This window comes from Taurulus bubalis, assembly GCF_910589615.1.
Source record: "Taurulus bubalis genome assembly, chromosome: 21".
NCBI lineage: Eukaryota > Metazoa > Chordata > Actinopteri > Perciformes > Cottidae > Taurulus > Taurulus bubalis.
The window spans coordinates 1,920,213-1,941,812 of record NC_136609.1 but is presented as its reverse complement, the minus strand read 5'-3'; the positions used below and the strand labels follow the sequence as shown (position 1 = coordinate 1,941,812).

At 49.9% G+C, this 21,600-nt stretch overlaps 1 protein-coding gene across 1 annotated transcript in view; it reads left to right on the top strand.

Annotated features, from left to right (window-relative positions):
- The window catches only part of zeb2b (zinc finger E-box binding homeobox 2b), a gene marked incomplete at its 5' end in the record, with an annotated part of 70,225 nt that overhangs the window by 38,747 nt on the left and 9,878 nt on the right, over positions 1-21,600 (top strand). The window contains 4 exon segments of the mRNA XM_079236982.1: positions 13,457-13,711; positions 18,147-18,215; positions 20,049-20,237; positions 20,935-21,149. Of these exon segments, the coding sequence (XP_079093108.1) occupies positions 13,457-13,711; positions 18,147-18,215; positions 20,049-20,237; positions 20,935-21,149 (728 nt within the window).

Here is a 21,600-nt window from a genome sequence, read left to right as displayed (position 1 = left end):
GGCGGCGAGGGGGAGGGAGGGAGGGTGTTTAAGGATCTTGTCAAACTTCACCTCTGGCTCCAACAAGCGGTGCGGGAGGCTCGGGCGAGTCGTCCGGGTCACGAAAACAACATGAAAACGTCTCTGTCGGCCGCTCTGTTTTTATTACCTGAAACAACAAGCAGCGGAGAGAGAGAGAGAGAGAGAGAGAGAGAAAGAGAGGGAGAGAGAGAGAGAGAGAGAGAGAGAGGGAGACGAGGAAGGAAAGAGTGAGTGCTCCCCCGGGGCGCCGTTTACTTCCTGTGCAGATGAGGAGATAGGTGGAAAAGACCCACTTGGCTCTTGAGATTGGGTTTAAGATGCTCTCTCTCGCCTCGTCGTCTCTTATGCGTTACAGTTTGGGAACGTGAGATTAGAAACACACACACACACACACACACAGCGCTGGAGTTGTGTGTTCTGCGTTTGCAGTGCCAGCTCCTCCCGGGTTAAAGGTCCATTCCCCCGTGAACGCAGCCCTCTGGACTCGCCCCCCGAGCTAAAAACGTCTGCAGCGAAGGCGCTTTGGATAGAAATGTCCACCAACTGGCTCCCGCTATGTTAAGCACACTTGAGGGAATTGTCCCGCAATAACAACCACCCGGCAGAGGTTCTGCATGAACCCTTCTCTCCGGCATTGTTTGGCCCGCCCCGCCCCCCGCCGGTTGCTGATACTCTAACCAAGGTGATGATAGCCTCGCTTGTTTTCCCTCCCCGTCCGTCTGCTGCCCCTCTCCCTCCGTGGGAGCTCGACTTTTTCAACTTCTTCCAACCCGTTGATTTACGACCGCTCCATCAGGCGCGTCCCGGGGGTCCTCCCCCGTGCGCAGACTAAAACGGATTAGGTGCAGTTATCCGCAAATGGATCCGGGACTACCTCGGTCCTGTTAGCGCGCCGGCTTATAGACGCCGCGCCCCGGTTTGATTGCAAAAAGGTGGAGAGGGCCTTCTGATCCGCGGCGTCTCCGTAATGACCTGTTTTGAATGCGTTAAACGCCGTAGGAAACCGGGATAAAGGGCCGGTATCAAAGCGGTGAGAGGGGCTTTAACTGCACTGGGATGTGGATGAGGGAGGGGGGGGGGGCTTTTCCTTTATGCGCTCTCGAAAAAGGGAAGAGAAAAAGAAGTTTCCTTATCAGGTATGTACTTAAAAGGATCCCACTGCTGGAAGCGCACCGTCTTGAGGGAAAGCGGAGAGAAAGATGAAAGGCTTTTGTTAAAAGTGACGCTCGGCCCAGGTTTCCTGTCCCTCCCCGCCTGAGTGCTCGGCTCTCTTTCCTCCCACTTCTGCCTTCTCCGCCTTGCAATGCTGTCTTTGAGGAGGAGGGGGGGTGGAAGTAAACCCCTCTTGCCGCCTGCCGGTGTTAGATTAAATACCGAGATGGCGACAGGAAAAAGGCAGGGAGGGAAAACAAAAAAAAGAAGAAATGCCCTGCCTGCTTAGCCGGCCGGCCGGGGTGAGGGATGTTGGAGCGGAGTTATCAGGTTGGCGACGGAAACTGCCAGTTAGTCAGCAAGACTCCCAATCTGGCGTAGTCCAAACACGCCGCCCCGGGTTTTCGATGACACGGTAATCTGTCCCAGGGAGTTCAGGGTTGATCTAAAAGAGAACTCATCTTTTTTCTCCTCCCTTATCACACCGACATAGCAAACCCCGAGGTGCCGGAGGCCGCTAACACAATAACAAGAGAATAAAATGATCTTCTTGAGGGAGGTGGTATTGAGAGCATTTTTCACGGGCTGAACTATGTCCTGGTGGGCTTTAATTCATCGGCGTTATTGGACATCTTTGCAGAGCGCGTTTACGCTGCCTCTTAGCAGCGCTATGACTTCCGGCAGCTGTGGAAACTGGAGACCAAAGAGACCAGCTTTCTAAGGGAAGTGGAGGAAGTATCAAGAAACAATGAGCCTAAGACTTCATGTGTTTGTCTGAGTTCCCCTATCTCCCTCCATTTCTCTCTCTCTAATCAGGGCGGCTAGGAGAAATGCTAATAGCGTGCGTGCTATTAGCATTGCGTAAGCACTCCGCCAGGGAGGGAAAGCAGCAGCAGCCGGCAACACGCGTCCTAGAAATGAGCCTCAATAAGCGCAGTAATGTGTTTAACGTGTACTCCAGCGCGGGGTGACGGATTGCGGGCGGTCCGAGCCGCCGCCCGCCTCACCTCTCGCCTCCTACATCTGTCCCGCTAATGGCCGCCGCCGCCGCTTCCACCGTCTCTTCGCCGGCTCCTAAAAAAAAAAAATCCTCGGGCGCAGCTCTCATTCCTCTCCTTCTCCTCGTTCTATTTCCCAATTAGACGAGAGGGCATGATTAGTTTATTAGCAGTAGCAAAAGCTCCGGCGAAACGTGTTTGCGGATTCTTAGCCCGTTAATGAGCAAATTCAAACCCTATTGAACGGACGCGGGCGGGAGGGGGTGGGGGAGGGTATTCACGGTGCGCACGCTCGGCTAATAATAGCGTCCCAAAGACAAAAGATAGAGGAAATAGCATTATAGCAGAAAGAGGAGGGGGGGGGGGGGACAATGGAAGCCTACCGGCGCTCTTAATGGCATGCTCTTTCATTTTTTAAATTGTTTCCCTTTTGGAATTATGTATGCTTGCCATCCTCTCCTTCAGGGTTTGGCAAAGCGTACACACACACACACACTCACACACTCACTGCTTCGCGCTAGCATCAGGGAATGAAGGCAGGTCTTGAAGCGCAGGAGACAGTCGCTCCACCTGTGGGAAATGAACCCCCCCTTCTTTGTTTCCCTTCCGCCTTGGCAGCCTCCACCACCTCCTCCACCAGCCAGGTAAATTGTTCATTAGCGCTGAAGGTAGAGGAGCGGTGGGAGGAGACGGGTTCTTTATTTATTTATCTTTCCTCCCCCCCTGCGCACACGGAGGCTGAGGAGTGCGAAGAACAAACAAGTCGGAGCATTTGTTCAACGGTGTAATCTACACATCAATTATCCCGCCGAGCTAATTAGCACCTCGGCGTAGCCCGCGTACCTGAGCACTCACACGCCGCACTCTTTCAAGGCGCTGATCAAAAAAAGAGGAGAGGATTGACAGAAACACGGGGAGCCAGAACCCAGGGGGGCCTTAGATCAAAATTTCCTTTTTTACTTACAGTATATGGAGAGAGAGTTGCAGCCATGCGCGTCATGCCAGAGCTGCTCAATTATGTAAACCATAATATACACACACACACGTGACTGAGGGTCTGCCATCTTCGCTTCACAGTGAGACGTTCACGTTTTTTTGTCCAAGAAGAAGCTCTTTTCTCTTCGTTATCTGTGTTGATCGACTCACCAGACACACAGGAGTTATTAGATGCATTACGTGTGAGTAAACGTGCACAAAGAGGCATCAAACGCTTCCATATTAGCCGGTGTTGTTATTCCTGTGAACCAGGGTGAGAATTACAGCGAGCTACCTGAAAGCTAATTAAAAATTTGAGCAAGAACAATCACAGATGCTTTCGTATTTCTCCATTTAATATCCTCACGACGCTTCTTTTTTGTTCAATATAATCACCGTGCGGCGGCTGAAAACTCGGAACACCTTATTATTATTATTACCTTTTATTTGTTGTCATTCAGGGAGTTTAAGCCAATTATCTTATTACTGCCCTCAGTGTTGCCTGACAGGAGTCTAAAAGGGAAACCACGCAGTTGGGAGGGATTTAAGTTGCAGAAATGTAGTTATTTCATGCGGTTGAAGACCAAACTAATCAGATAAAGCGGTGAATTAAAGGTTGCACCTGTACACATGGAGGTCTTGGCTCTTTTACTGCGGCGTAGCTCCGAATGTGAAGGAACAACTCCCACCATGTGATTAAACGTGCAGTGTTCGCCCTCCTGCGGCTAGATAAGAAAGACAGGTACAACATGGAAATAAAAAACTGGCGAGTGAAGAAAGCCTCCGTCTGCTCCTGTACTCGCCCACGTCACGATAAGTCATGTTCTCTGGGGCCGGCAACGTTTACCCGGATCCAGGGAGGTTAAGTTGTGTCATCTCGCTGCTGCCTTACACCTGGCCTACCTTGCCGCTGGCGCTTCTGCCTCTCACACACACACACACACGCACACACACACACACACACACACACACACACGGATGTAAAGAGGAAGGTGTGCAGGATCTCTCATCCAGCTGGGGATCACAGCGAGGTCACGGAAACCGATTGGGAGAAGCATTAATGAATGTTTGTAACGGGGCTCGTATACCTGACTTCCTGCTGGGCTTCCAGGAGATGGTTTCAGACACCCGGTCGTTGCCGTGACGATAACCCCCCCCCAGACCCTTCCTCCCTCCCTCCTCCTCCCTCTGGCTGCCTGGTAGCTAATTGGGAAGTTGGTAACAGTGTCAGAGAGAGTCGCCTTTCTCCAGAGGGCTTTCCCTCTCTGCGAGGGCCCAGGCCACCTCTCCAGTGTGTGTGTGTGTGAGTGTGTGTGTGTGTGTGTGTGTGTGTCATTTACTGATTGGAGAGCCCAGTTTGCCGGTTTCCTGCTGGGGATGAGGCACACACACACACACACACACACACACACACACACACACAGTCCCCATTTCCTGGTGCTTGTTTGATACCTGGTGGGGATGCTATTCAGGTGACAAAGGTCTGCTCTGTGTGTGTGTGTGTGTGTGTGTGTGTGTGTGTGTGTGTGTGTGTGTGTGTGTGTGTGTGTGTGTGTGGGTCGGGGTAACAGATGTGGTTTTACACTCTCATTACCATGTGAATGAGACCCCGGGCCCCCAGATTGGCTCGGACCAGGAGAAGAGGACCCTCCTGTGGCCCCTCACCTGGACCCCCCCAGTTCATCCTGTCTGATCTCTTCAGTCCATCTGAGGCCCCTGTTTGACTCCACACACACACACACACACACACACATTGATCGACCTTTAAACAGCTGGTGACTGGCAGAGTTTTATGTCTCACTCTGCCCTGTTTCTCCTCGTCATTGTCAGCCTCCGCTCCAGACGCTTCACTCCTCGCAGACAAAGAAGAGGGAACCAGTGCTCATCTTCTTCTGGGACATTTCATTAGGAGTGTTTCCACAAAGTCACAGCACTCTAGCGATGTTGTTTGGTGAGCTCTCAGGTGCTGTTTTGCTGAGATAAACGCGGCCGTGGCCCCGGCTCCGTGGACAGGAATGTAACAAACAACCTTGGCCGGATCAAACCGCTTGTTTTTTTTTGGGCCGCTATCTGGCGAGGCCTCCGCTGGCGCCTGAGGAAAAAGGTGAAGGAGTGCGTGGTGAACGGCTGCAGCAGCTGCAAGGTGGAAACAAAGATGGGCTCAGGCTTTGATGACGTTTGTTTAATTGTGCTGCTGGAGAGGGAATCAAACCGCCGCTCCCCGGCCGTGTCGATGCCTTGCTCAACTCAGATCAAATGAGGAGACTTTTTTTTTTTTATCCCCTAAATGAAGTCTTCCAGCCCGGATTCCCTTGATTTCTCTCCCCTTTTTTTTTTGTCGCAATATTAAAAGATGAACTTCAAGCGGTGATTAATTCTTTTCTTCCAAAATAGATGCGCGAGAAGCCTTCGTTTGTTTCTTTTCACCGGCTGGGTCTCATTCTCTCTCCTCCCGGTTGGGAAGCGGCATCAAAAGCTTCCGTTAGCCGGTAATTACAGCTCAGGTTCTGCTTAACTGTTATTAACAAAAAGAAAGTACAGTAATCTGGCCTGGCAGTGCAATATGTTACCCGGGCTTTCTAATTAATCTTACAGGGAGCGTAATAAATTTACAATATCAGATTGGCGCAATACTGTATATAGATTTATTAAAGCTTTTAATCAGTTCTGGCAAAATTAATTTTGCAATGATTGCTTACATTTGAATTTGCATATACTTAGAGCAAGTAATTTATTTTTATAGATTCTTTTTTTATTAAAACGAGGCACGTGGGGCCGTCAGGAATGAAGAATTGCTGCATTTTGCTGACTTCCCTCCTACCTGTCCTGACGCCATGTGACCTTTCCTACCTTCCTAGCACCTTTCCTACCTTCCTTTCCTTCGCACATCGAGGTTTTGTTAAGCTAATCGTTTCAGTCAAAGCAAATCTTCCCTCTCTCGTCTCGCTGTTTTCCTCTCTTGTAAATACTCACAATGACACAAGCCTACAGAGAAACACACACACACACACACACATGCACACACACACGCGCACACACACACACACACACACACACAGGAGCGCTGTAGCACTTCCAGGGCAGATAAGAGTGATTCATAAACAGATGAACCCAAAGCAGATGTGTTATCACGGTGACGCTGCGCACAAAGTGCTGCAAGGCCACACCGGCTCTCATGGGGCCTTCAAACACACACACACACACACACACACACACACACACACACACTCAGGTTCCAACATTAAACAGTCAGACCTGATAACACAAGGCTGGGACTATCAATTTGACGCCTCCCCCTCGCCCACCTCAACATTCAACCTGATACGAGGCCGTGTCAGCAGATTCCACCACCTGAGTGTGTGTGTGTGTGTGTGTGTGTGTGTGTGTGTGTGTGTGTGTGTGTGTGTGTGTGTGTTGTCTTTACATGTGTGAAAGCGTATGCTCCTATTTATAAAAATGTTCCGCATGCCTCTTCGTCATGTGTGTGTGTGTGTGCGACTATTTATATGAATACATGTTGCTGCTGCGCCCGACATGTAGGTGTGTGTGTGTGTGTGTGTGAGTGTGTGTGTGTAGGCCGGGGCGTGGACTTATGGCATTGAGCCACGGTGTCCCTTAGAGACTGGGCAGGAGGAGGAGGAGGAGGAGGAGGAGGAGGAGGAGGAGGAGGAGGAGGAAGAGGAGGAGGAGGAGGAGTGGAAACGAAGAGAAAGAGGGAGAGACTCTGGGCCGTAGAGAAAGAGGAACGATTTAGATAACAGTCTTTTGGCTCACACACACACACACACACACACACACACACACACACACACACACACACACTGCTATCGGTAACACATTATTATTGAAGAGCGCTGACCACAGGAGAACCCTGAGATCGCTCTTCTCTCCCCTCCTCCCCGGGGAAGAGTTCATGAATTAAAAGCTTCTATTGAAGGTAACCGGCCGTCCCTCCAGACTCCAGACCAGAGAGTCCGTTGTTTTCATTATCCACGCATCTACTGATTATTATTTTAGGCTAATTGATTAATTATTTAGTCTATAAAATGGCAGAAAATATAGACAAAAGGAGCTCAAATTGATCAAGATTTAAAACAGAAAATTATCACATTTTAGAAGCTGAATATATATAAAAAATGACTTTTATTGTTGATTCAACTGTTCAATTTTTCAAATATTTTTATTATAGCATATTTCAATTTAATAATATTTTATTCTAGTTAACTCCATATTTGAGAAAACATTTCCACCATGCAATGTGTTGCTGAACGTATCAAATAAAAATAAAACTTAAGAAGCTAAAATATGCTTTATTTTTCACCATATTTTTTGGTGCTATTTTATAAAAAATCCATATATTGCAGCTCAAATTAAAACATGTATGTTTACGGTATTCAGCTGCAAACACGTGTAAACACACGCCCGTCCCTTTATTCATGTTGTGGCACCACATCTGCTTTAAGCGCTGTGTTTCCTACTTTATGTTAACATGCAGGTGCCTCACACACACACACACACACACACACACACACACACACACACACACACACACACACACACAATAGTTTAAAGCGCTCGCTGCATTCATGCAGCTCGGAGCATAAAAAGACCTTTATGGTTTGCCTGCGACGACGACTCCCAAACTGGAAGCGGTTCACCCAGCAAACGTTTTCTGTGTGTGTGTGTGTGTGTGTGTGTGTGTGTGTATGTGTGTGTTTGGTTAGTTACAGTAATTACGGCCCAGTAACTGACAGCCAAAACCAGGCAGGAGAAAGTAGAAGGGGGCTGCTTTTCCCTCCGCCGCGCGCAGCCTCGCTGCCGAACATCTGCTGAGAGATTTGCATATTAATTAACCCATATTAACTCTAATTATTCTGGGAAATTATCAAATAAATTAAATTTTCTAATTTTAACCGGTTTCTTTTTGCTTCACCCCTCACTTCCCGTCGCTTGACGTGTGTCAGGAGGAAGCTCACCTGGACCGGAATAAAACATATATATGTGTATAATCTCTAACCCCGACTCGGCACACACACACACACACACACACACACACACACACACACACACACACCCCTCCCTCCCTCCTCTGTTCTTCTTCTCTGAATCCTCCCTCCCACTCTCCTGGCCTGGGAGTCCTGAGGGCAGCCAGGGGAAGCTTTTGTGTGTCTTTTTTATTCTTCTTCTTTGGCTTGTGTGACGAGGAGGAGGAGGAGGAGGAGGAGGAGGAGGAGGGGGGGTGAGGAAGGGGGGAGGAAGGGGGGAGGTTTACTTCGAACATTTGTTGGAGGGAGGAACATGTGTGAACTGGGGGAGGAGGAGGAAGAGGAGGAGGAGGAGGGGAGGCACAGATGGTGGATCCGAGCAGGACCCGGCAAAGGTGGGACCTCTGAGCTGTTGAGCAAACCTCCACTCTCTCTCTCTCTCTCTCTCTCTCTCTCTCTCTCTCTCTCTCTCTCTCTCTCTCTCTCTCTCTCCGCCTCTTCCTCCTCCTCTTCCTCGCCGGCCTGTTGCTCGGCCTCCTCCTCGGCAAAATAAATGGGACTTTAATTGAATTAGAGTCGGCGGCGGCGCTGCGAGGGTCTCCTTCCACGGACAAAAGCCCCGGCGGCCATTTGACGGATCCGCCGCGACGTGCTGGAAGTTTGAAAAGAGATTTGTAAATATCACCAAAAAACAAAAAGAAAAAAGGGAGTTTTCAGCCTCGAATGGTTTTAAAGGTTCAGACTTCTTCTGAAACCGTTCCTCTTGGTTCATCCATCTCTTATGAATCACGTGCTTCTCTTCTCACCCGTGACGATGCGTTCAGGGACTCACAATCAACTTTGCTCTTCATTTTGCACCCAAAAAAAACCTCATATCAGTCAAACACTTCACTTCAGCGACACCCCTCCCCCTCTCTGCAGACACACACACACACTGCCCACACACACACACACACACACACACACACACACACACACTCTCTCCCAGGTTGCGTTTACACTTCACTGAGTTTCCAGCATTCATCCCCCCTCACCCCTCACTCTCTCCCCGTCTCTTTTCAGGCCTTTTGTTTGCCCTCTGCCACCGTCCTTTCACCGACTTGGCCCTGATTTGGCCCTCGTGCTCCATCGCTCCATTATACTGAGACAAGATAGCACAAAATATCCAAACACGTCTGCTGTTCCCTTTGTGCGCCGCGACTCGGGGTTTGATATATATATATATATATATAAAGATATATATCAGAGGATATACGTCGTGTTAAACATCCACGTTATCTTTAAAGTTCACTTATTTGAGGTTTGCGTTAACATTTTTAATTGTGTGGATTAAAAATGTCAGATTTGTTTTGATTCTTCTGAATTTTATAGGGTTTTTTATATATAGAAAGCTATTTTTTTGCTTTAAAAAAGCTTGTCAGCTTCTTTAAACCATGTTCCTGCCCATTAGAAGCGAATGCAGTAATACATATTTGAATAAAAGACGGTTACAGAGAGAAGAAAGGTTGAAGAAGTCGTTCACTTCCTGTAGGTGTGAGCTTCTTGAGACTCGGTGTTTAAACTGTTGCAGACGGGAACAACGGCAGACAAAAGGTCATCGTGAGAATCCTCCACCGCCGGCTGCAGCCACGAGGCAGCGACCTCGCTTCCACCTTAATGCCCACACACACACACACACACACACGCTGACTAACACAGCTCTCCTGCTTCCAGCCATCCAGGTGATGCGCTCGGCTCACATTCATGAGACAGGGAGCGAGCGTGAGCAGTTATGGTCCAATAGGGAGGCTGTCCCGGCTCATTATCGGCGTGGGAGGCCGAGCGTGTCACCTGGAGCTAGGCCCCGACACTCCGGCTAAAATAAAGTCAGCCGGGGTTAGCGCGAGAGCGCCGGCGTGGGTGTTATCCGTCCTCCCGGCGGCGGTCACCTCCACCGAGCAGAGCGCTCTGGAGACTGCAGCAGGAAGCTTTAGACCGGCTCCTCTGGGCTCCTAAATGCATGAGATTATACTGTTAGAAAGACTTGACATGATACCTGTTAGCGCTGCAGATGTGTTCCCAGGTGAAACACCTCTTAACCTCGCTTATGCAGCTAGAAGGGACGCTGTTAGACTTTAAATACCTGGAAATATAATATGCATTACTGAATATCTGAGTATTGAAGCCCTGAAACTTTCCGTAAAGTCTCATCTTCTCTCTCTTTCCACGCGTACATACAACGCTTATTTTGCATGCATGGGGTCAAACATGAAATGCACACGTTGTCTTTGAATGCAGCGTGAGGTCGGACGTGCAAACAGTGGATTTGACTCCAACGTTAAAGTCTTTTTATTATATTTTTTTTTCATCCATTCATTGGCTGTCAACCTGACGCTCTGCACATACAATCATGTCAGACTCAGTCTTTGCCTTCTGCTTTTGTTTCCTTCTTCTTCTTCTGTATTTACTTTCATCAAAGAAGTGACGAGCTTTTCTTAATAAGACTCTCTCCTGTCACCTAATCAATATACAATATTCCTCTCCTCTCTGTACTCTGAGTGACAGAATAAAGCCGTTCCCGTGAAAGGGTTATGTCAGATAGTTTAAAACCCCGATATTAAACAAGAACTGCGCTGTTACGCGTGTCATTTTTAATTATCTGCACAACTCAAAGTCAAACAGTCTCCTTTTATTTACCTTAAGCGGCAGAAAGAGAAGCAGAAGAATAGCAAACAGGTAGCACGTGAAGGCTTTGTTGGGGATGACACACTTAAGGTAAGAGGAGAGGGAGAAGGAGTAAACATTATCGTTTCTTTGTCTTTCTCTCTCCTCAGCAGCACAAAAGGCTGATTAGAGCGCGGCTCGGGTGGGAGGAGGAGGGGAGGAGGCGAAATAACTGCCTGTGAGACACCAGTAGGTTAGAAGTACTTTGTTGCGTGACACAATACCAATAGATGCTTGATGCCGGCGGAGGGAGAGGCTCCTGTCAGCCCTGGCACCTCAACAATGGCGTCTTTCTTGACGTTAATACTACGCGTTCTGACTTGACGAGCACCCCGCTGTCACTTCGCCTCCTCGGAGGTACGGCAGACAGCTGACGCTCGAGCAGAAGATTGCATCTCTCTGCTGTAGACAGCTTCCAACGCCCACCGCGCTCGGGGAAAAAGTTGAGAATAAGACGTCATCGGAAGAGAGATAAGAAGATGTAAATAAATTGAACAAGTTTGGGCCACAATGCTGCGTCCCCTGTACGTGGGAGTGCTGGAGTCAGGCCGGTGTGCGATGTGTGGCTCAACAAAAAGAAGCTCCCTCGCTCCTTTTATTGGGGAAGAATGGGCCCTTTAAAACCTGTCCAGCCTTAGATAATTTCATTCAGCCGGCCGTCATTGAATCTGCATCCAGAGATCAGGTTCACAGCGACGGGTTGATAGCTTCCCAAGCCTCTCGGCCTTTTGTTCTACCGGCCCCCCTCTTCTTTGGAGTTTTTTTGGGGGGGGTTTGGGAACACAGAGCTGATGGGACGTCGCTGAGAAAAGTAGTTTTTGCCGAGGTGTCGCGTTGAGAAACCTTTTCCCGTCGCCGAGACGTGAATTTAAACAGGTGGAGCCTTTCTTTCTTTACAGAAAACATCTAACTTTTCATTAAATAAATGGCTGTAAATGTGCGGCAAGGTGGAGGAGGACCACCCAGGAACCCCTCGCGTCGCTCCAGCCTCCATTTGCCTTTTTTGTCATCTCCTCGGAGCATTACTGAGTCTGAACTTGCCTAAACCCTTGTGATCACACCTCTTGAAAAGGTTTTGTTTCTTCCGTCGATTGGTATTCGAGGCAGGTCACCGCTCTCCCACCCTCCTCCCCCCCTCCCTCCTCCCCCTCTCCGCCTGCCCGCCGCCCTCCCTCCCCCCACCGGCCCCACGTTTTTTGAAAGCCCCCTGTTTTCATTTTAATTTGCACCTGTTGTGCAGTTGTTCGCTGAAGGCGAGTGCGGACCGGAGACGTGCGAGGAGGAGATGTGGGGCGGCTTATCTTTTCATATGTATAACGTCCTCGCAAATGTCATGCGTGAACTTCGTCTGCTCGCCGCTCTCCATTCTGGGGAGGGTTCAAGAGGCAGGGCCCGAAATATGGCACATAAAACGCTGTAATTAAGCTGGCGGGACGCACAATGGGAGGTTTTAACATATTACGCACTATTTATGTTCATCGCAAAGCCATTATGAGCGAATCTGTTGGTTTTCGCCAACGACTTATGAGCTTGCTGCAGCTCTTTTTTATGACTCAGAAACATAAACTCCACTAAAGCACATTAAAAAAAAAAGCCTCCACCTCGTCTCTGAGTCCGGGTCCTCCCATCGATTGGCTCCCAACGCAGAACATTCCTGCAGGAGCTGCCAGAGAGGCGTGTCCCCGCATGTGATGCCACGCTCCTGGTCCTCTGACGTCCTCGTACGCCGAGAACCTGCCGACGTCGGTGACCAATTTGCACGCCGTCTCCGTTTGATTGAGTTCACGGCCCTTATTATTTACAGGTCGGCTATTTTAAGAAAAGCAGGCACATGTCTGGGCCCGGTGTTGTGGGAGCGGGCGGGCCCTGCGATGCTCCTCTGGAGTTTTGAGCATGTGTGTGTGTGTGAGGGTGTGTGTGGTATGTATGTCAGCCTCCACCTCCTTGAATGTGCGCGCTCAACAGGCCTCAAGGTCCTGTCGTTTTTTCATATGTTCGGGAATCATTTATATTTATGTTCACGGTTCGGCGGCGGCGATGCAAATGCGACGACATCCGAGGGGTTTTTCACGTGATGAATAATCACTCGTAGGGTCCGGGCCTTTTTGTGTGCGCGGCGACAACGGCGGCGATGTAGCGGCGAGCTATGCGGGGCATGCGGAACGTGACGGGTATGCGGCGGAGCAGAGCCGTCCTGAAAAGGTGCAGCTCGTTGGCATCCGAGGCATGCGAGCGGGACTGAAAATTAGTGGCTATTTTGGCTCGCATCTCCTCGACAGCTGTCTGCCCACCGCTGTGGTTCAGTCACAGATTCCAGTCGCGGATGCTGTAATTAGGGTGTAACCCAAAAAGAAAGAAAGAAAGAAAGAAAGAGGAGAAGCGCCTACGCCTTGGACCGAGCAGCGATGTGGGGCGACCTTTTTAATCTGGGAATAAACCTTCAATTTCCAAAACAAGTCGAACACACTCTTTCAGATTCCTCCGTCGTTGATGTTCAGAGTTTAATCGCTCGCCCACGCCCACATTCCTCAATCAACAGCATCACGAGCTGCCATGTAGCGACCAGCACATTTAGAAATATTCTCTCTCATTAACCTTGTTCTGCTTCTCTCTGTGTCGCAGCTCTGAACTACGAGAATGTGCTGGAGACGGGCTCCGAGACGGAGGAGGAGGACAAGCTGCCGGTGTCCGAGGAAGACCCCATGATCAACGGGGCGGGCAGCCCGGCCAGCCTCACCAACCCGGAGGCCTCGCCGCGGGCCGAGAGCCACGGCCTGCTGACCAAGGAGGAGGAGGAGGAGGACGAGATGAGGGACAGCGGCGTGGAGCACATCTGGCCCGACAACGACATGCTGAGCGCCTCCGTCGACGGTACTGGTGAGTGTCTGGGATGAGCGTTGAGAACACACGACCTGCAGAATCGGTTCAGGTGAGCCGTCAATCACAGAAGCCGCCGCTAAGCCGCCTCTCGTGATACTTCATTGCGAATGTGTGCGCATCCTGCCACTCGCGGCGTCGTCTTACGCCGTAAACCCCACCCATCTGCTGCCCGAGGAGACTCAAACAAACCGCGGGAGGAAGCGCTGAGCAAACTCCGGGCTTGAGCCGGGTCTGACGGCGAAGCCCCCGCGATGCTCCCCTCGGCTGGCAGACGCCGTAAACAGTTTCTCTGCGAGCGGCGGGGACCATTTGGTTCCCGCTTAGAGGAAAAGTCCAAACAACACGGAATATTTGCAGCAATGTGGAGGAGAATGTGGTCGATGTGATTCAATGTTTCCGTCTGCAGGAGACGCAAGACGAGCGAGCGTATCAGCGTTTTGGGGTCGGAGCCCGTAACGCCTCCTCCCTAACCTCAACCTCAACCCTCCCTAACCTCAACCAGGTGATCCACAAAGTTGCCTGACTTATCGTCTTTTGTTGAGCAACTCCGATTGCCGGGCTCCCCGTCACGGATGCTTGAAAGATAAATACTTTTAATTAGGGGGCAGGGTGTGATCATTAAAGGAAGCCAGGCTGCTGCGGAAAGTCATTAACAATCTTAAATGAAATTTTTATTTTTATGATAGCCATTTACATGTATAATAAGAGTCAATGATTCTTGGAAGCATGTGACGGGAACAGAGTACGGCGAGAAGTCATGTAAGACAGCCAATTTAAATGAGCCGGGCTGCGCTATTCATTTCTGCTAATGAACTAGCTGTGCACGCCCCAAAAAAAACGGAGGAACATTCAGCAGTCTTAAATTTTAATATGTGGGGGGGAGGCGGGGGGGGGAATTACACATTTATTAGGGATGAAAAAAACCCTTTAGTGGGTATCAACATTTGCTTCTCCTAAATAACGCTTCATAACGGCTCCTTTAAAGGGGAGAGAACAGACAGTTTGGTAAATAAATCAAGATAAAGGATAAACAAGCTGTCGTTGCATACGGTAATTGTTTATTTGATAAAGACCCGCGGTGCCATAATGTCTGTAATTCAACTATGTTGCAATTCCCAGATAATATGCCTCTCGCGTGATAAAGTGTCTGACATATTTCGGAGAGCAAGTCGGGTTCATTAGAGCGTTTGGGAGTCTCTTTCCCAATCTTGCGGGTGCTGTGTTTCCCAGCCTGTGTGTGTTTTTTTTCCTCCTTTCCTCGGTGCCTAAGTGTCTGCAGTGATACCTCAGCACATAACTTCAGCCTGAGATAAGTTAGCACCCCCTCCTTCCTCCTCCGACCGATTCGCTCGTCACTCCCCTATCAAGAGCGCTTTTTTTCTCTTCAGAAGTTTTGGGAAATTGCAGTAAAAAAGTGTCGGGCAAGCGGCGCCGGACCCTCGGGACGACCCGCTTCATGTCACGTGACGCTTTAAATAGCTTACGCAACACTGTTTGTGTTTTTTAAACTGCAGAACTATTGCATGTAAAGAAAGCAAAAGAAAGTTTATCTCCTCCTCGTCGGCACAATCAGAGTCTTGTGTCTGGCGGTGTCCTTGACATTCCTTCATCCCACATTGAGGCTGGACGCGATGTGCTGGAAAGCATGACATCATTATCACTGACAGACACTTTCAGATAAATCACCTGCGCTCTCCCTTCGCCTTTTTTTTTCTGACTTCTGCCGCATTTACACGCCGTAGAATCCCTCCTCCTCCGTCCTCGAGGCGAGATATTAAGAATGAAACAAGGACGTTTGTTGGTGCCAAATGCGCCCCTCTGTTTCTGATCAAAACAGCGGTTATGTTGTCTTTGCACATGCATCAACTTTTGGAGTTCCTCGCTCGCCGTTTACACACCTCGAGTTCCCCACATCGCCGCGTATCAGACGCGTTCCCACCCTGCCAAGAATGGAAAAGAAACTGTATTCTTTGGCTGCGAAAATGCTCAAATCTGAAGGGATGGAACGTTGACACAGAAATATCTGCTGTTGACAACCTGGGTGTAAAAATATCAGACACGGCATCGGCTTTCATAAACCTGCTTTAATCACATCTTCTCTCTTGAGCCATTGTGTGCACGCCCGGCCCAGGAGGAGCGAGACTGAACTTTAAAGCCACTGCGGTGGCCGGCCATAAAAATAGGAATGTTTTCAAAATAAACAGCATCAGAGCTGCTATGAAAATAGGTGGAATTGCGGTCTGGCAAAAGGTATTCTGGAGTCTCAAACCTCAACACGGCTCCTCGAGGAGGTGTGTACCTCGCTGCCTCGCGTCCTCTGTGATTTACTTCTGACAAAACACACTTTTTTCTCTTCAGCTTTTAGTGCAAAATGCTCCAAAAATAGGCACATTTTTGTGGCAAAAAAAAAAAAAAAAGACTCCTGAAGAAATCAAACCGCTCTTGACATGTTTTGAAATCTTGTAAAAAAAAAAACGGAGACTCAAAGAGACACAGCCGGGACATCGGTCGTGTCCTATACAATGTGTGTGTGTGTGTGTGTGTGTGTGTGTGTGTGTGTGTGTGTGTGTGTGTATAGGAGGCCCTGCAGCAGCAACATTAGTCTTCCTCCTATAGAAGGACCCGGTCCCCACAATGACACTTTATCCCTTTTGAGTGTAGCTCGGCCCTGGCATGTGTGTGTGTGTGTGTGTGTGTGTGTGTGTGCCAGAGGCAGCGAGGTGTACGTGGTGCTAGCCTACCTCCTACTGGAAGCAGCCGGCCTCCCTTCAGACCGCAGATAACACGAGTCCTCCAAGGTAAATAGGGCAGAGTGGAGGGCCAGTAAATCCCACTGGTCATCCCCCATCGCGTCAGACCAGAAGTATGCGGCCAAATGCGATTACCCAAAGCAAACACGGTGCCTACGAGGACGCAGGCCGCTGTCGGGCCGAGTCCGGCGCGAAAGGAGGGGAGTTATTCATACGAGCTGATATCTGATCCTTGCGGGTGTATTTTTAATCTGTTTTGTTTTGTCGTACTTTAATTTACGTCGTCTGAAACCCATTCATTTTCTCATCCTGCGACTGCGGTTTGGATGCCGTTTGGCAGACGTGCAATCAAATGTACCCAAAAAAAAAAGAAGAAGAAGAAGAATAAAAAAAAAGCCCTAGCACAAGGGGAAAGTTAAACTAGGACATACCCCTCCAGAAGAGTCTGTCATTATTCTGTGAAGCCATTGACAGGGGTATTTATCATTTCACCGCAGAAGCCACATCTTTAATTTTCAAGAAAACCCGGAATCGCGAGTCTCAGAAAAAGCATTCCACGACTATTAAACCCATTGTGTGCGACTAAAAATAAGAAAGTGTGTTTTGCTTCTGGTCTTTGTGCAGCAGGATAACATTATTATAAACAACACACCCAGCACCTCTTCCTGTAATATCTCAGCCAGGTCTCTGTAATGTAGGCGCTCATCTTTGTTTAATGGCTACGGGAGAGTCAGATACATCAGATCCTGCTGTGGGGGAAGAAAAAAAAACAACACACAAATCTTCACAATGCAACACTTTGTAACGCGCAGCAGAGCAGGAACAGATGGAGCGAACGCAGCGCAGGGTTTTAGTTCCCGGAAGCACCTTGAGTTCATTTCTCCACCGCCGAGGCAGGAAGGAGGGACCTGGCGCTCCTGGAGCGGATCGCCCTGAGCGTCCGTTTATGAGCCGGTCAACCCAGCCGGTTATTTACAGCCGTGTCCTCACCTGCGTGTGCACTTTATCCCGATTGGCAGCGAGAACTCTCCTCATTGGTTCACGTCTCCGTGGGGGTGGAACCGAAGAAACCACAGGGTTTGAAAGAAAGCGTATTGATCAGAGGGAACATTCGGTTCTTTGTCTCCGCCCACCTGAGGTTCACCCCGACCAATGAGGTTCCCTCCTGGCCCTCCGGAGCGGCTCTGCCTCCTGAGAGATGTTTGTGCAACTAAAAACTCTTAATTTGCGGTTTCGGTAGCGACGACGACGACGACGACGGGCACAAGCTCTCTGCGGCGAATCAAAAGAATGTGTGCTGCTCGCGGAGAGCATCCGCTAGAATGACATGTGATAAAAACACACACACACACAAGCGTGATCCTGCATGCGGAGGATTGCAGCGGCGTCACAGCCGGGGAGTAATAAGCTCAGCCTGGCTGGAGCGCAGCGATTGCTCAGGTGGATGTGCTCTCGCTGCGCGTCCTGTTTAATCGCCGTGTGTTTGGCGAGCGAAGCTCCCGCCGCCCGCCGTCATGTTAAAGGTAAATAAGTCACTGTCTGGCCCCGGTGATAGCATTCATTAAGCAGCGCCGAACAAAGCCGCTATTGCTTCCTCCGTCTCCTTGAAGGCCTCGCCGTGTGCGCTTGTTGTGTTTTTACGACTAACAGTCGCCTCTTCTCTTCTTCTCTGTTCCCTGCAGATGAAATAAAAGATGATTTCGACACCCTGGGGTCGGACGCCGCTTTGCAGGCGGTTGGAAACGGTACAGGTGAGTCCACTCCCCTCTCCGCTGGGCCAATCAGTTTGACCTCTGACCCCTTTAAAGAACCAACGCAGCGCCGCCTTGCAACATCTCGTCACGGGTTGCTCAATTTTACAGTTTTGAAGGGTTTCTAGTGCAAAGGCTAGCTCCCGCCCTTCACTACATATTGAACAACCCGATGGTTATTTAAGGGTGAAGTCCGTGTGGTTTCTCATCCTCTCTGGTGAGCTCAGAGTGTGTTTGCGTCCCCGTTGCCGACTCCTGTTGGAACCGAACCCTACCTGCCATTTCTCATTAGGTGGCTGCAGCTGATCCCCCGCCCTCCCTCCCTTCCATGACATCATCCTGGCCACCCTGACGCTGTTATGGCGAACCGAACTCGCCCCACAGAACGCCACGCGGCGCCGCCTCAAAGCCGTGCCTTCAGCTTCGATTACGATGACGTTCTGCTCTTCGTCGTCGTGTTTTCTTCCTCACTTCTCTCTCGCTCTGCAAATGTTTTCCATTTGGAAACAATCCCGCGGCCCGGCTGTGGAAGCCACTCGATCACATGTGATTTCATTTAGAGACATGAACAGTTTGATCACGTCTGGGTGCCAAAGCGCTCTCTGATCCAGGTGATTTCCTCCCTTGACAAGGAGGGAAAGCCTCCAAGAAACATTTCACATTCGTACCCTTCATCCAGCGTGACTCTAAACACAGAAACACTAAACAAACTGTATGCTTTTTGACGTCAATCTGAAATAACAGCTCACAATTAGCTTCAGAGGCTCCAGTCCTCTAATGACAGTTATCACAAGCAGTGCATTGGCACCGATGACATTTCGGTGCCATCTTTTGACAGCCAAGTATCCACTACCTTGACCTTTCGCAAATTGGACCGCGAAGTCATCACGGCCGAACAAATGGCTCTTTAGAGCTCACCTTGGCCAAACGGCTAATTAAGCGGAGAGGAAGTCTGATGAGACGTCACTCCCTTTTCCTTTTTTGTGTTCGGTGCAACCAAACAGCCTCCAGAATGTCTTCAGGTTGTAAACAGTGTGTGTGTGTGTGTGTGTGTGTGTGTTTTGAAAGTCAGCCATCCCCCTTGACTAATGAAGGCTGCTGATTTCTTTTAGCTCCGGTTTGTTTTTTCGGAGGCAGCTATCTCCACACTGCAGCTTAAGAGTTTCCCCGAAGAGAAGGGACTGGGAAATAATTTGAGAAAAACGCATTGTGTGGCCTCAGCACTTTGGCTGGCTTAAGATACGTTCTGCTCAGCGACGGCACACAAAAAAAAAGCACGTCTATCTTTTTCCTTTTTCTCCGCTGCTGGTTTTGGCGGTTTGGCCCCGGTAATCTGCTCAACACAGAATCAACAAAAGCCACAGTCTCTTGATTGACCTTATATGTGAAAGTCGATACAAAGAGACGTGGCTCTGTTGCTGATTACCGCGTGTGTGTGTGTGTGTGTGTGTGTGTGTATATGTATATGTGTGCGTTTCCTTCTATCTTTCAGCCCTAAACTCTAAATCTGATTTCCCGTCATGAGTAAATTTGGCCGGTGAAGTTTCTTGACGCGTCGCTCCCCGGCAGCTTCGCGGTAGCGCGTTTATCTCCGACTTCTGGCCGGATTAAGTTACGGTTCTTATTTTAGCCGGCGTGGCGTGACAAGCAAACCCAGTAATTTAGATGTATTCCCCCCAAAGCACGGCTGTAATGTTTTAGGGTGGCGGTCCTCATCGCATTTCGCACCAATATCCCTCTGTAAGACATTTCTCAGGGGAAGAAATGAATCCGATTCTCTCTCCTCCTTAACCGACTCCCCTCCTCTTCCTCCTCTTCCTCCTCTTCCTCCAGTCAAGAGCGTCGATTGCACTTCGGAGTTCGAGGACTTCTTCTCCAAGCGGAAGCTGGACGACGGCGACAGCCACGTGGTGAGCATCGCCGAGTACCTGCAGCGCGGCGACACCGCCATCATCTACCCAGAAGCCCCGGAGGAGCTGTCCCGCCTGGGCACGCCGGAGGCCACCGGGCCGGAGGAGAACGGTGAGCTCACGTCTTATTTACCGCCGCCGATTCAGACTTACAGGCTCGAGTACGGCCTCCGCCGGCTGGGCTCAGATCCCCTTGTGGCAGCAGAGGTTAAAAAAGGAAAAGAGAGAGTCTGACACGACCGGGCAGCTGTTGCTCCCACAGATTCACCGGATGCCTTGGTGTTTACCTACCGTCTTAAGCAACAGCTGGGCAGGGCCTGAAATCAGATAGCGCACCTCTGAAGCGGCCCGGAGGGAGAGAAACTAGGGGAGGGGGGGTGGATAGGAATGAGCTCATGATTCATGCTGCGGACACGATGAACGTGTCGGTGGGAATGGCATTAAAAAAAAAAGCGAGGGCTGTTTGAAGCAATTAGGGCGTCTGTGTGTGTGTGTGTGTGTGTGTGTCGTGGACGAGTATGTGTGTGTGGACAGGCGGTATCGCGTGTTTGCTACGATGTCGAGGAAAGTGAGACTGCGTATGTGTGTGTGTGTGTGTGTGTGTGTGTGTGTGAGGGCGGGGGGAGGTCGTAGTGCAGCGGATGCCAGCCTGACACTGGGGCTCTCATGTGGAGCAGATTGCAGAGATAACTCCCATACCCCTCTGGGCAGCGCGCCCGTTAGCTGCCATTGATTCGCTGACCTTTTGGCCCGCTTTCTCTTCCTCCTTCCTCCTCCCACCCCCTCCTCCTCCTCCTCCTCCCGTGCAGACCTGCCACCTGGAACGCCAGATGCCTTCGCCCAACTGTTGACCTGCCCCTACTGCGACCGGGGCTACAAGCGCCTGACGTCGCTGAAGGAGCACATCAAGTACCGCCACGAGAAGAACGAGGAGAACTTCGCCTGCCCGCTGTGCAACTACACGTTCGCTTACCGCACTCAGCTGGAGCGGCATATGGCCACACACAAGCCTGCCAGGGACCAGGTTAGTCTTCATCCCTCTTCTTCTTCTTCACCCTTCACTTCTCTCTGTTTATTCTCCTCCTCCCTCGCCCACTCCTCCCCTGTTTCATGTCTAATGTGCTCTGATCCTTCAAGAGAAGACAGATCATTTTTTTCTGATTGGCAATCATTATTAATTTTTCATGGCATTTTGAAGATGCAGATCCTTTAATGGTAATAACTTTAATTGAGGCCCCTAAATGGGTTTTTGATGGCCTTCCCTGATATAATTTTCCAGTCTCGTGTTCACGATCGAATGATTGTGTGAATTTCCAATTTGGAAATTTTTATCAGCTCCTTAACTTCACTTCACTCCTGGCCTTTAATGTTCTTCTGGTGCAGCCTGCGGTAGCACTCCATCAAGCCCCGCCCCCCTCCCCCGCTTCTAATTTCATGCACTGCATAAACATCTGTGTATACTTGAAATTTTTTCC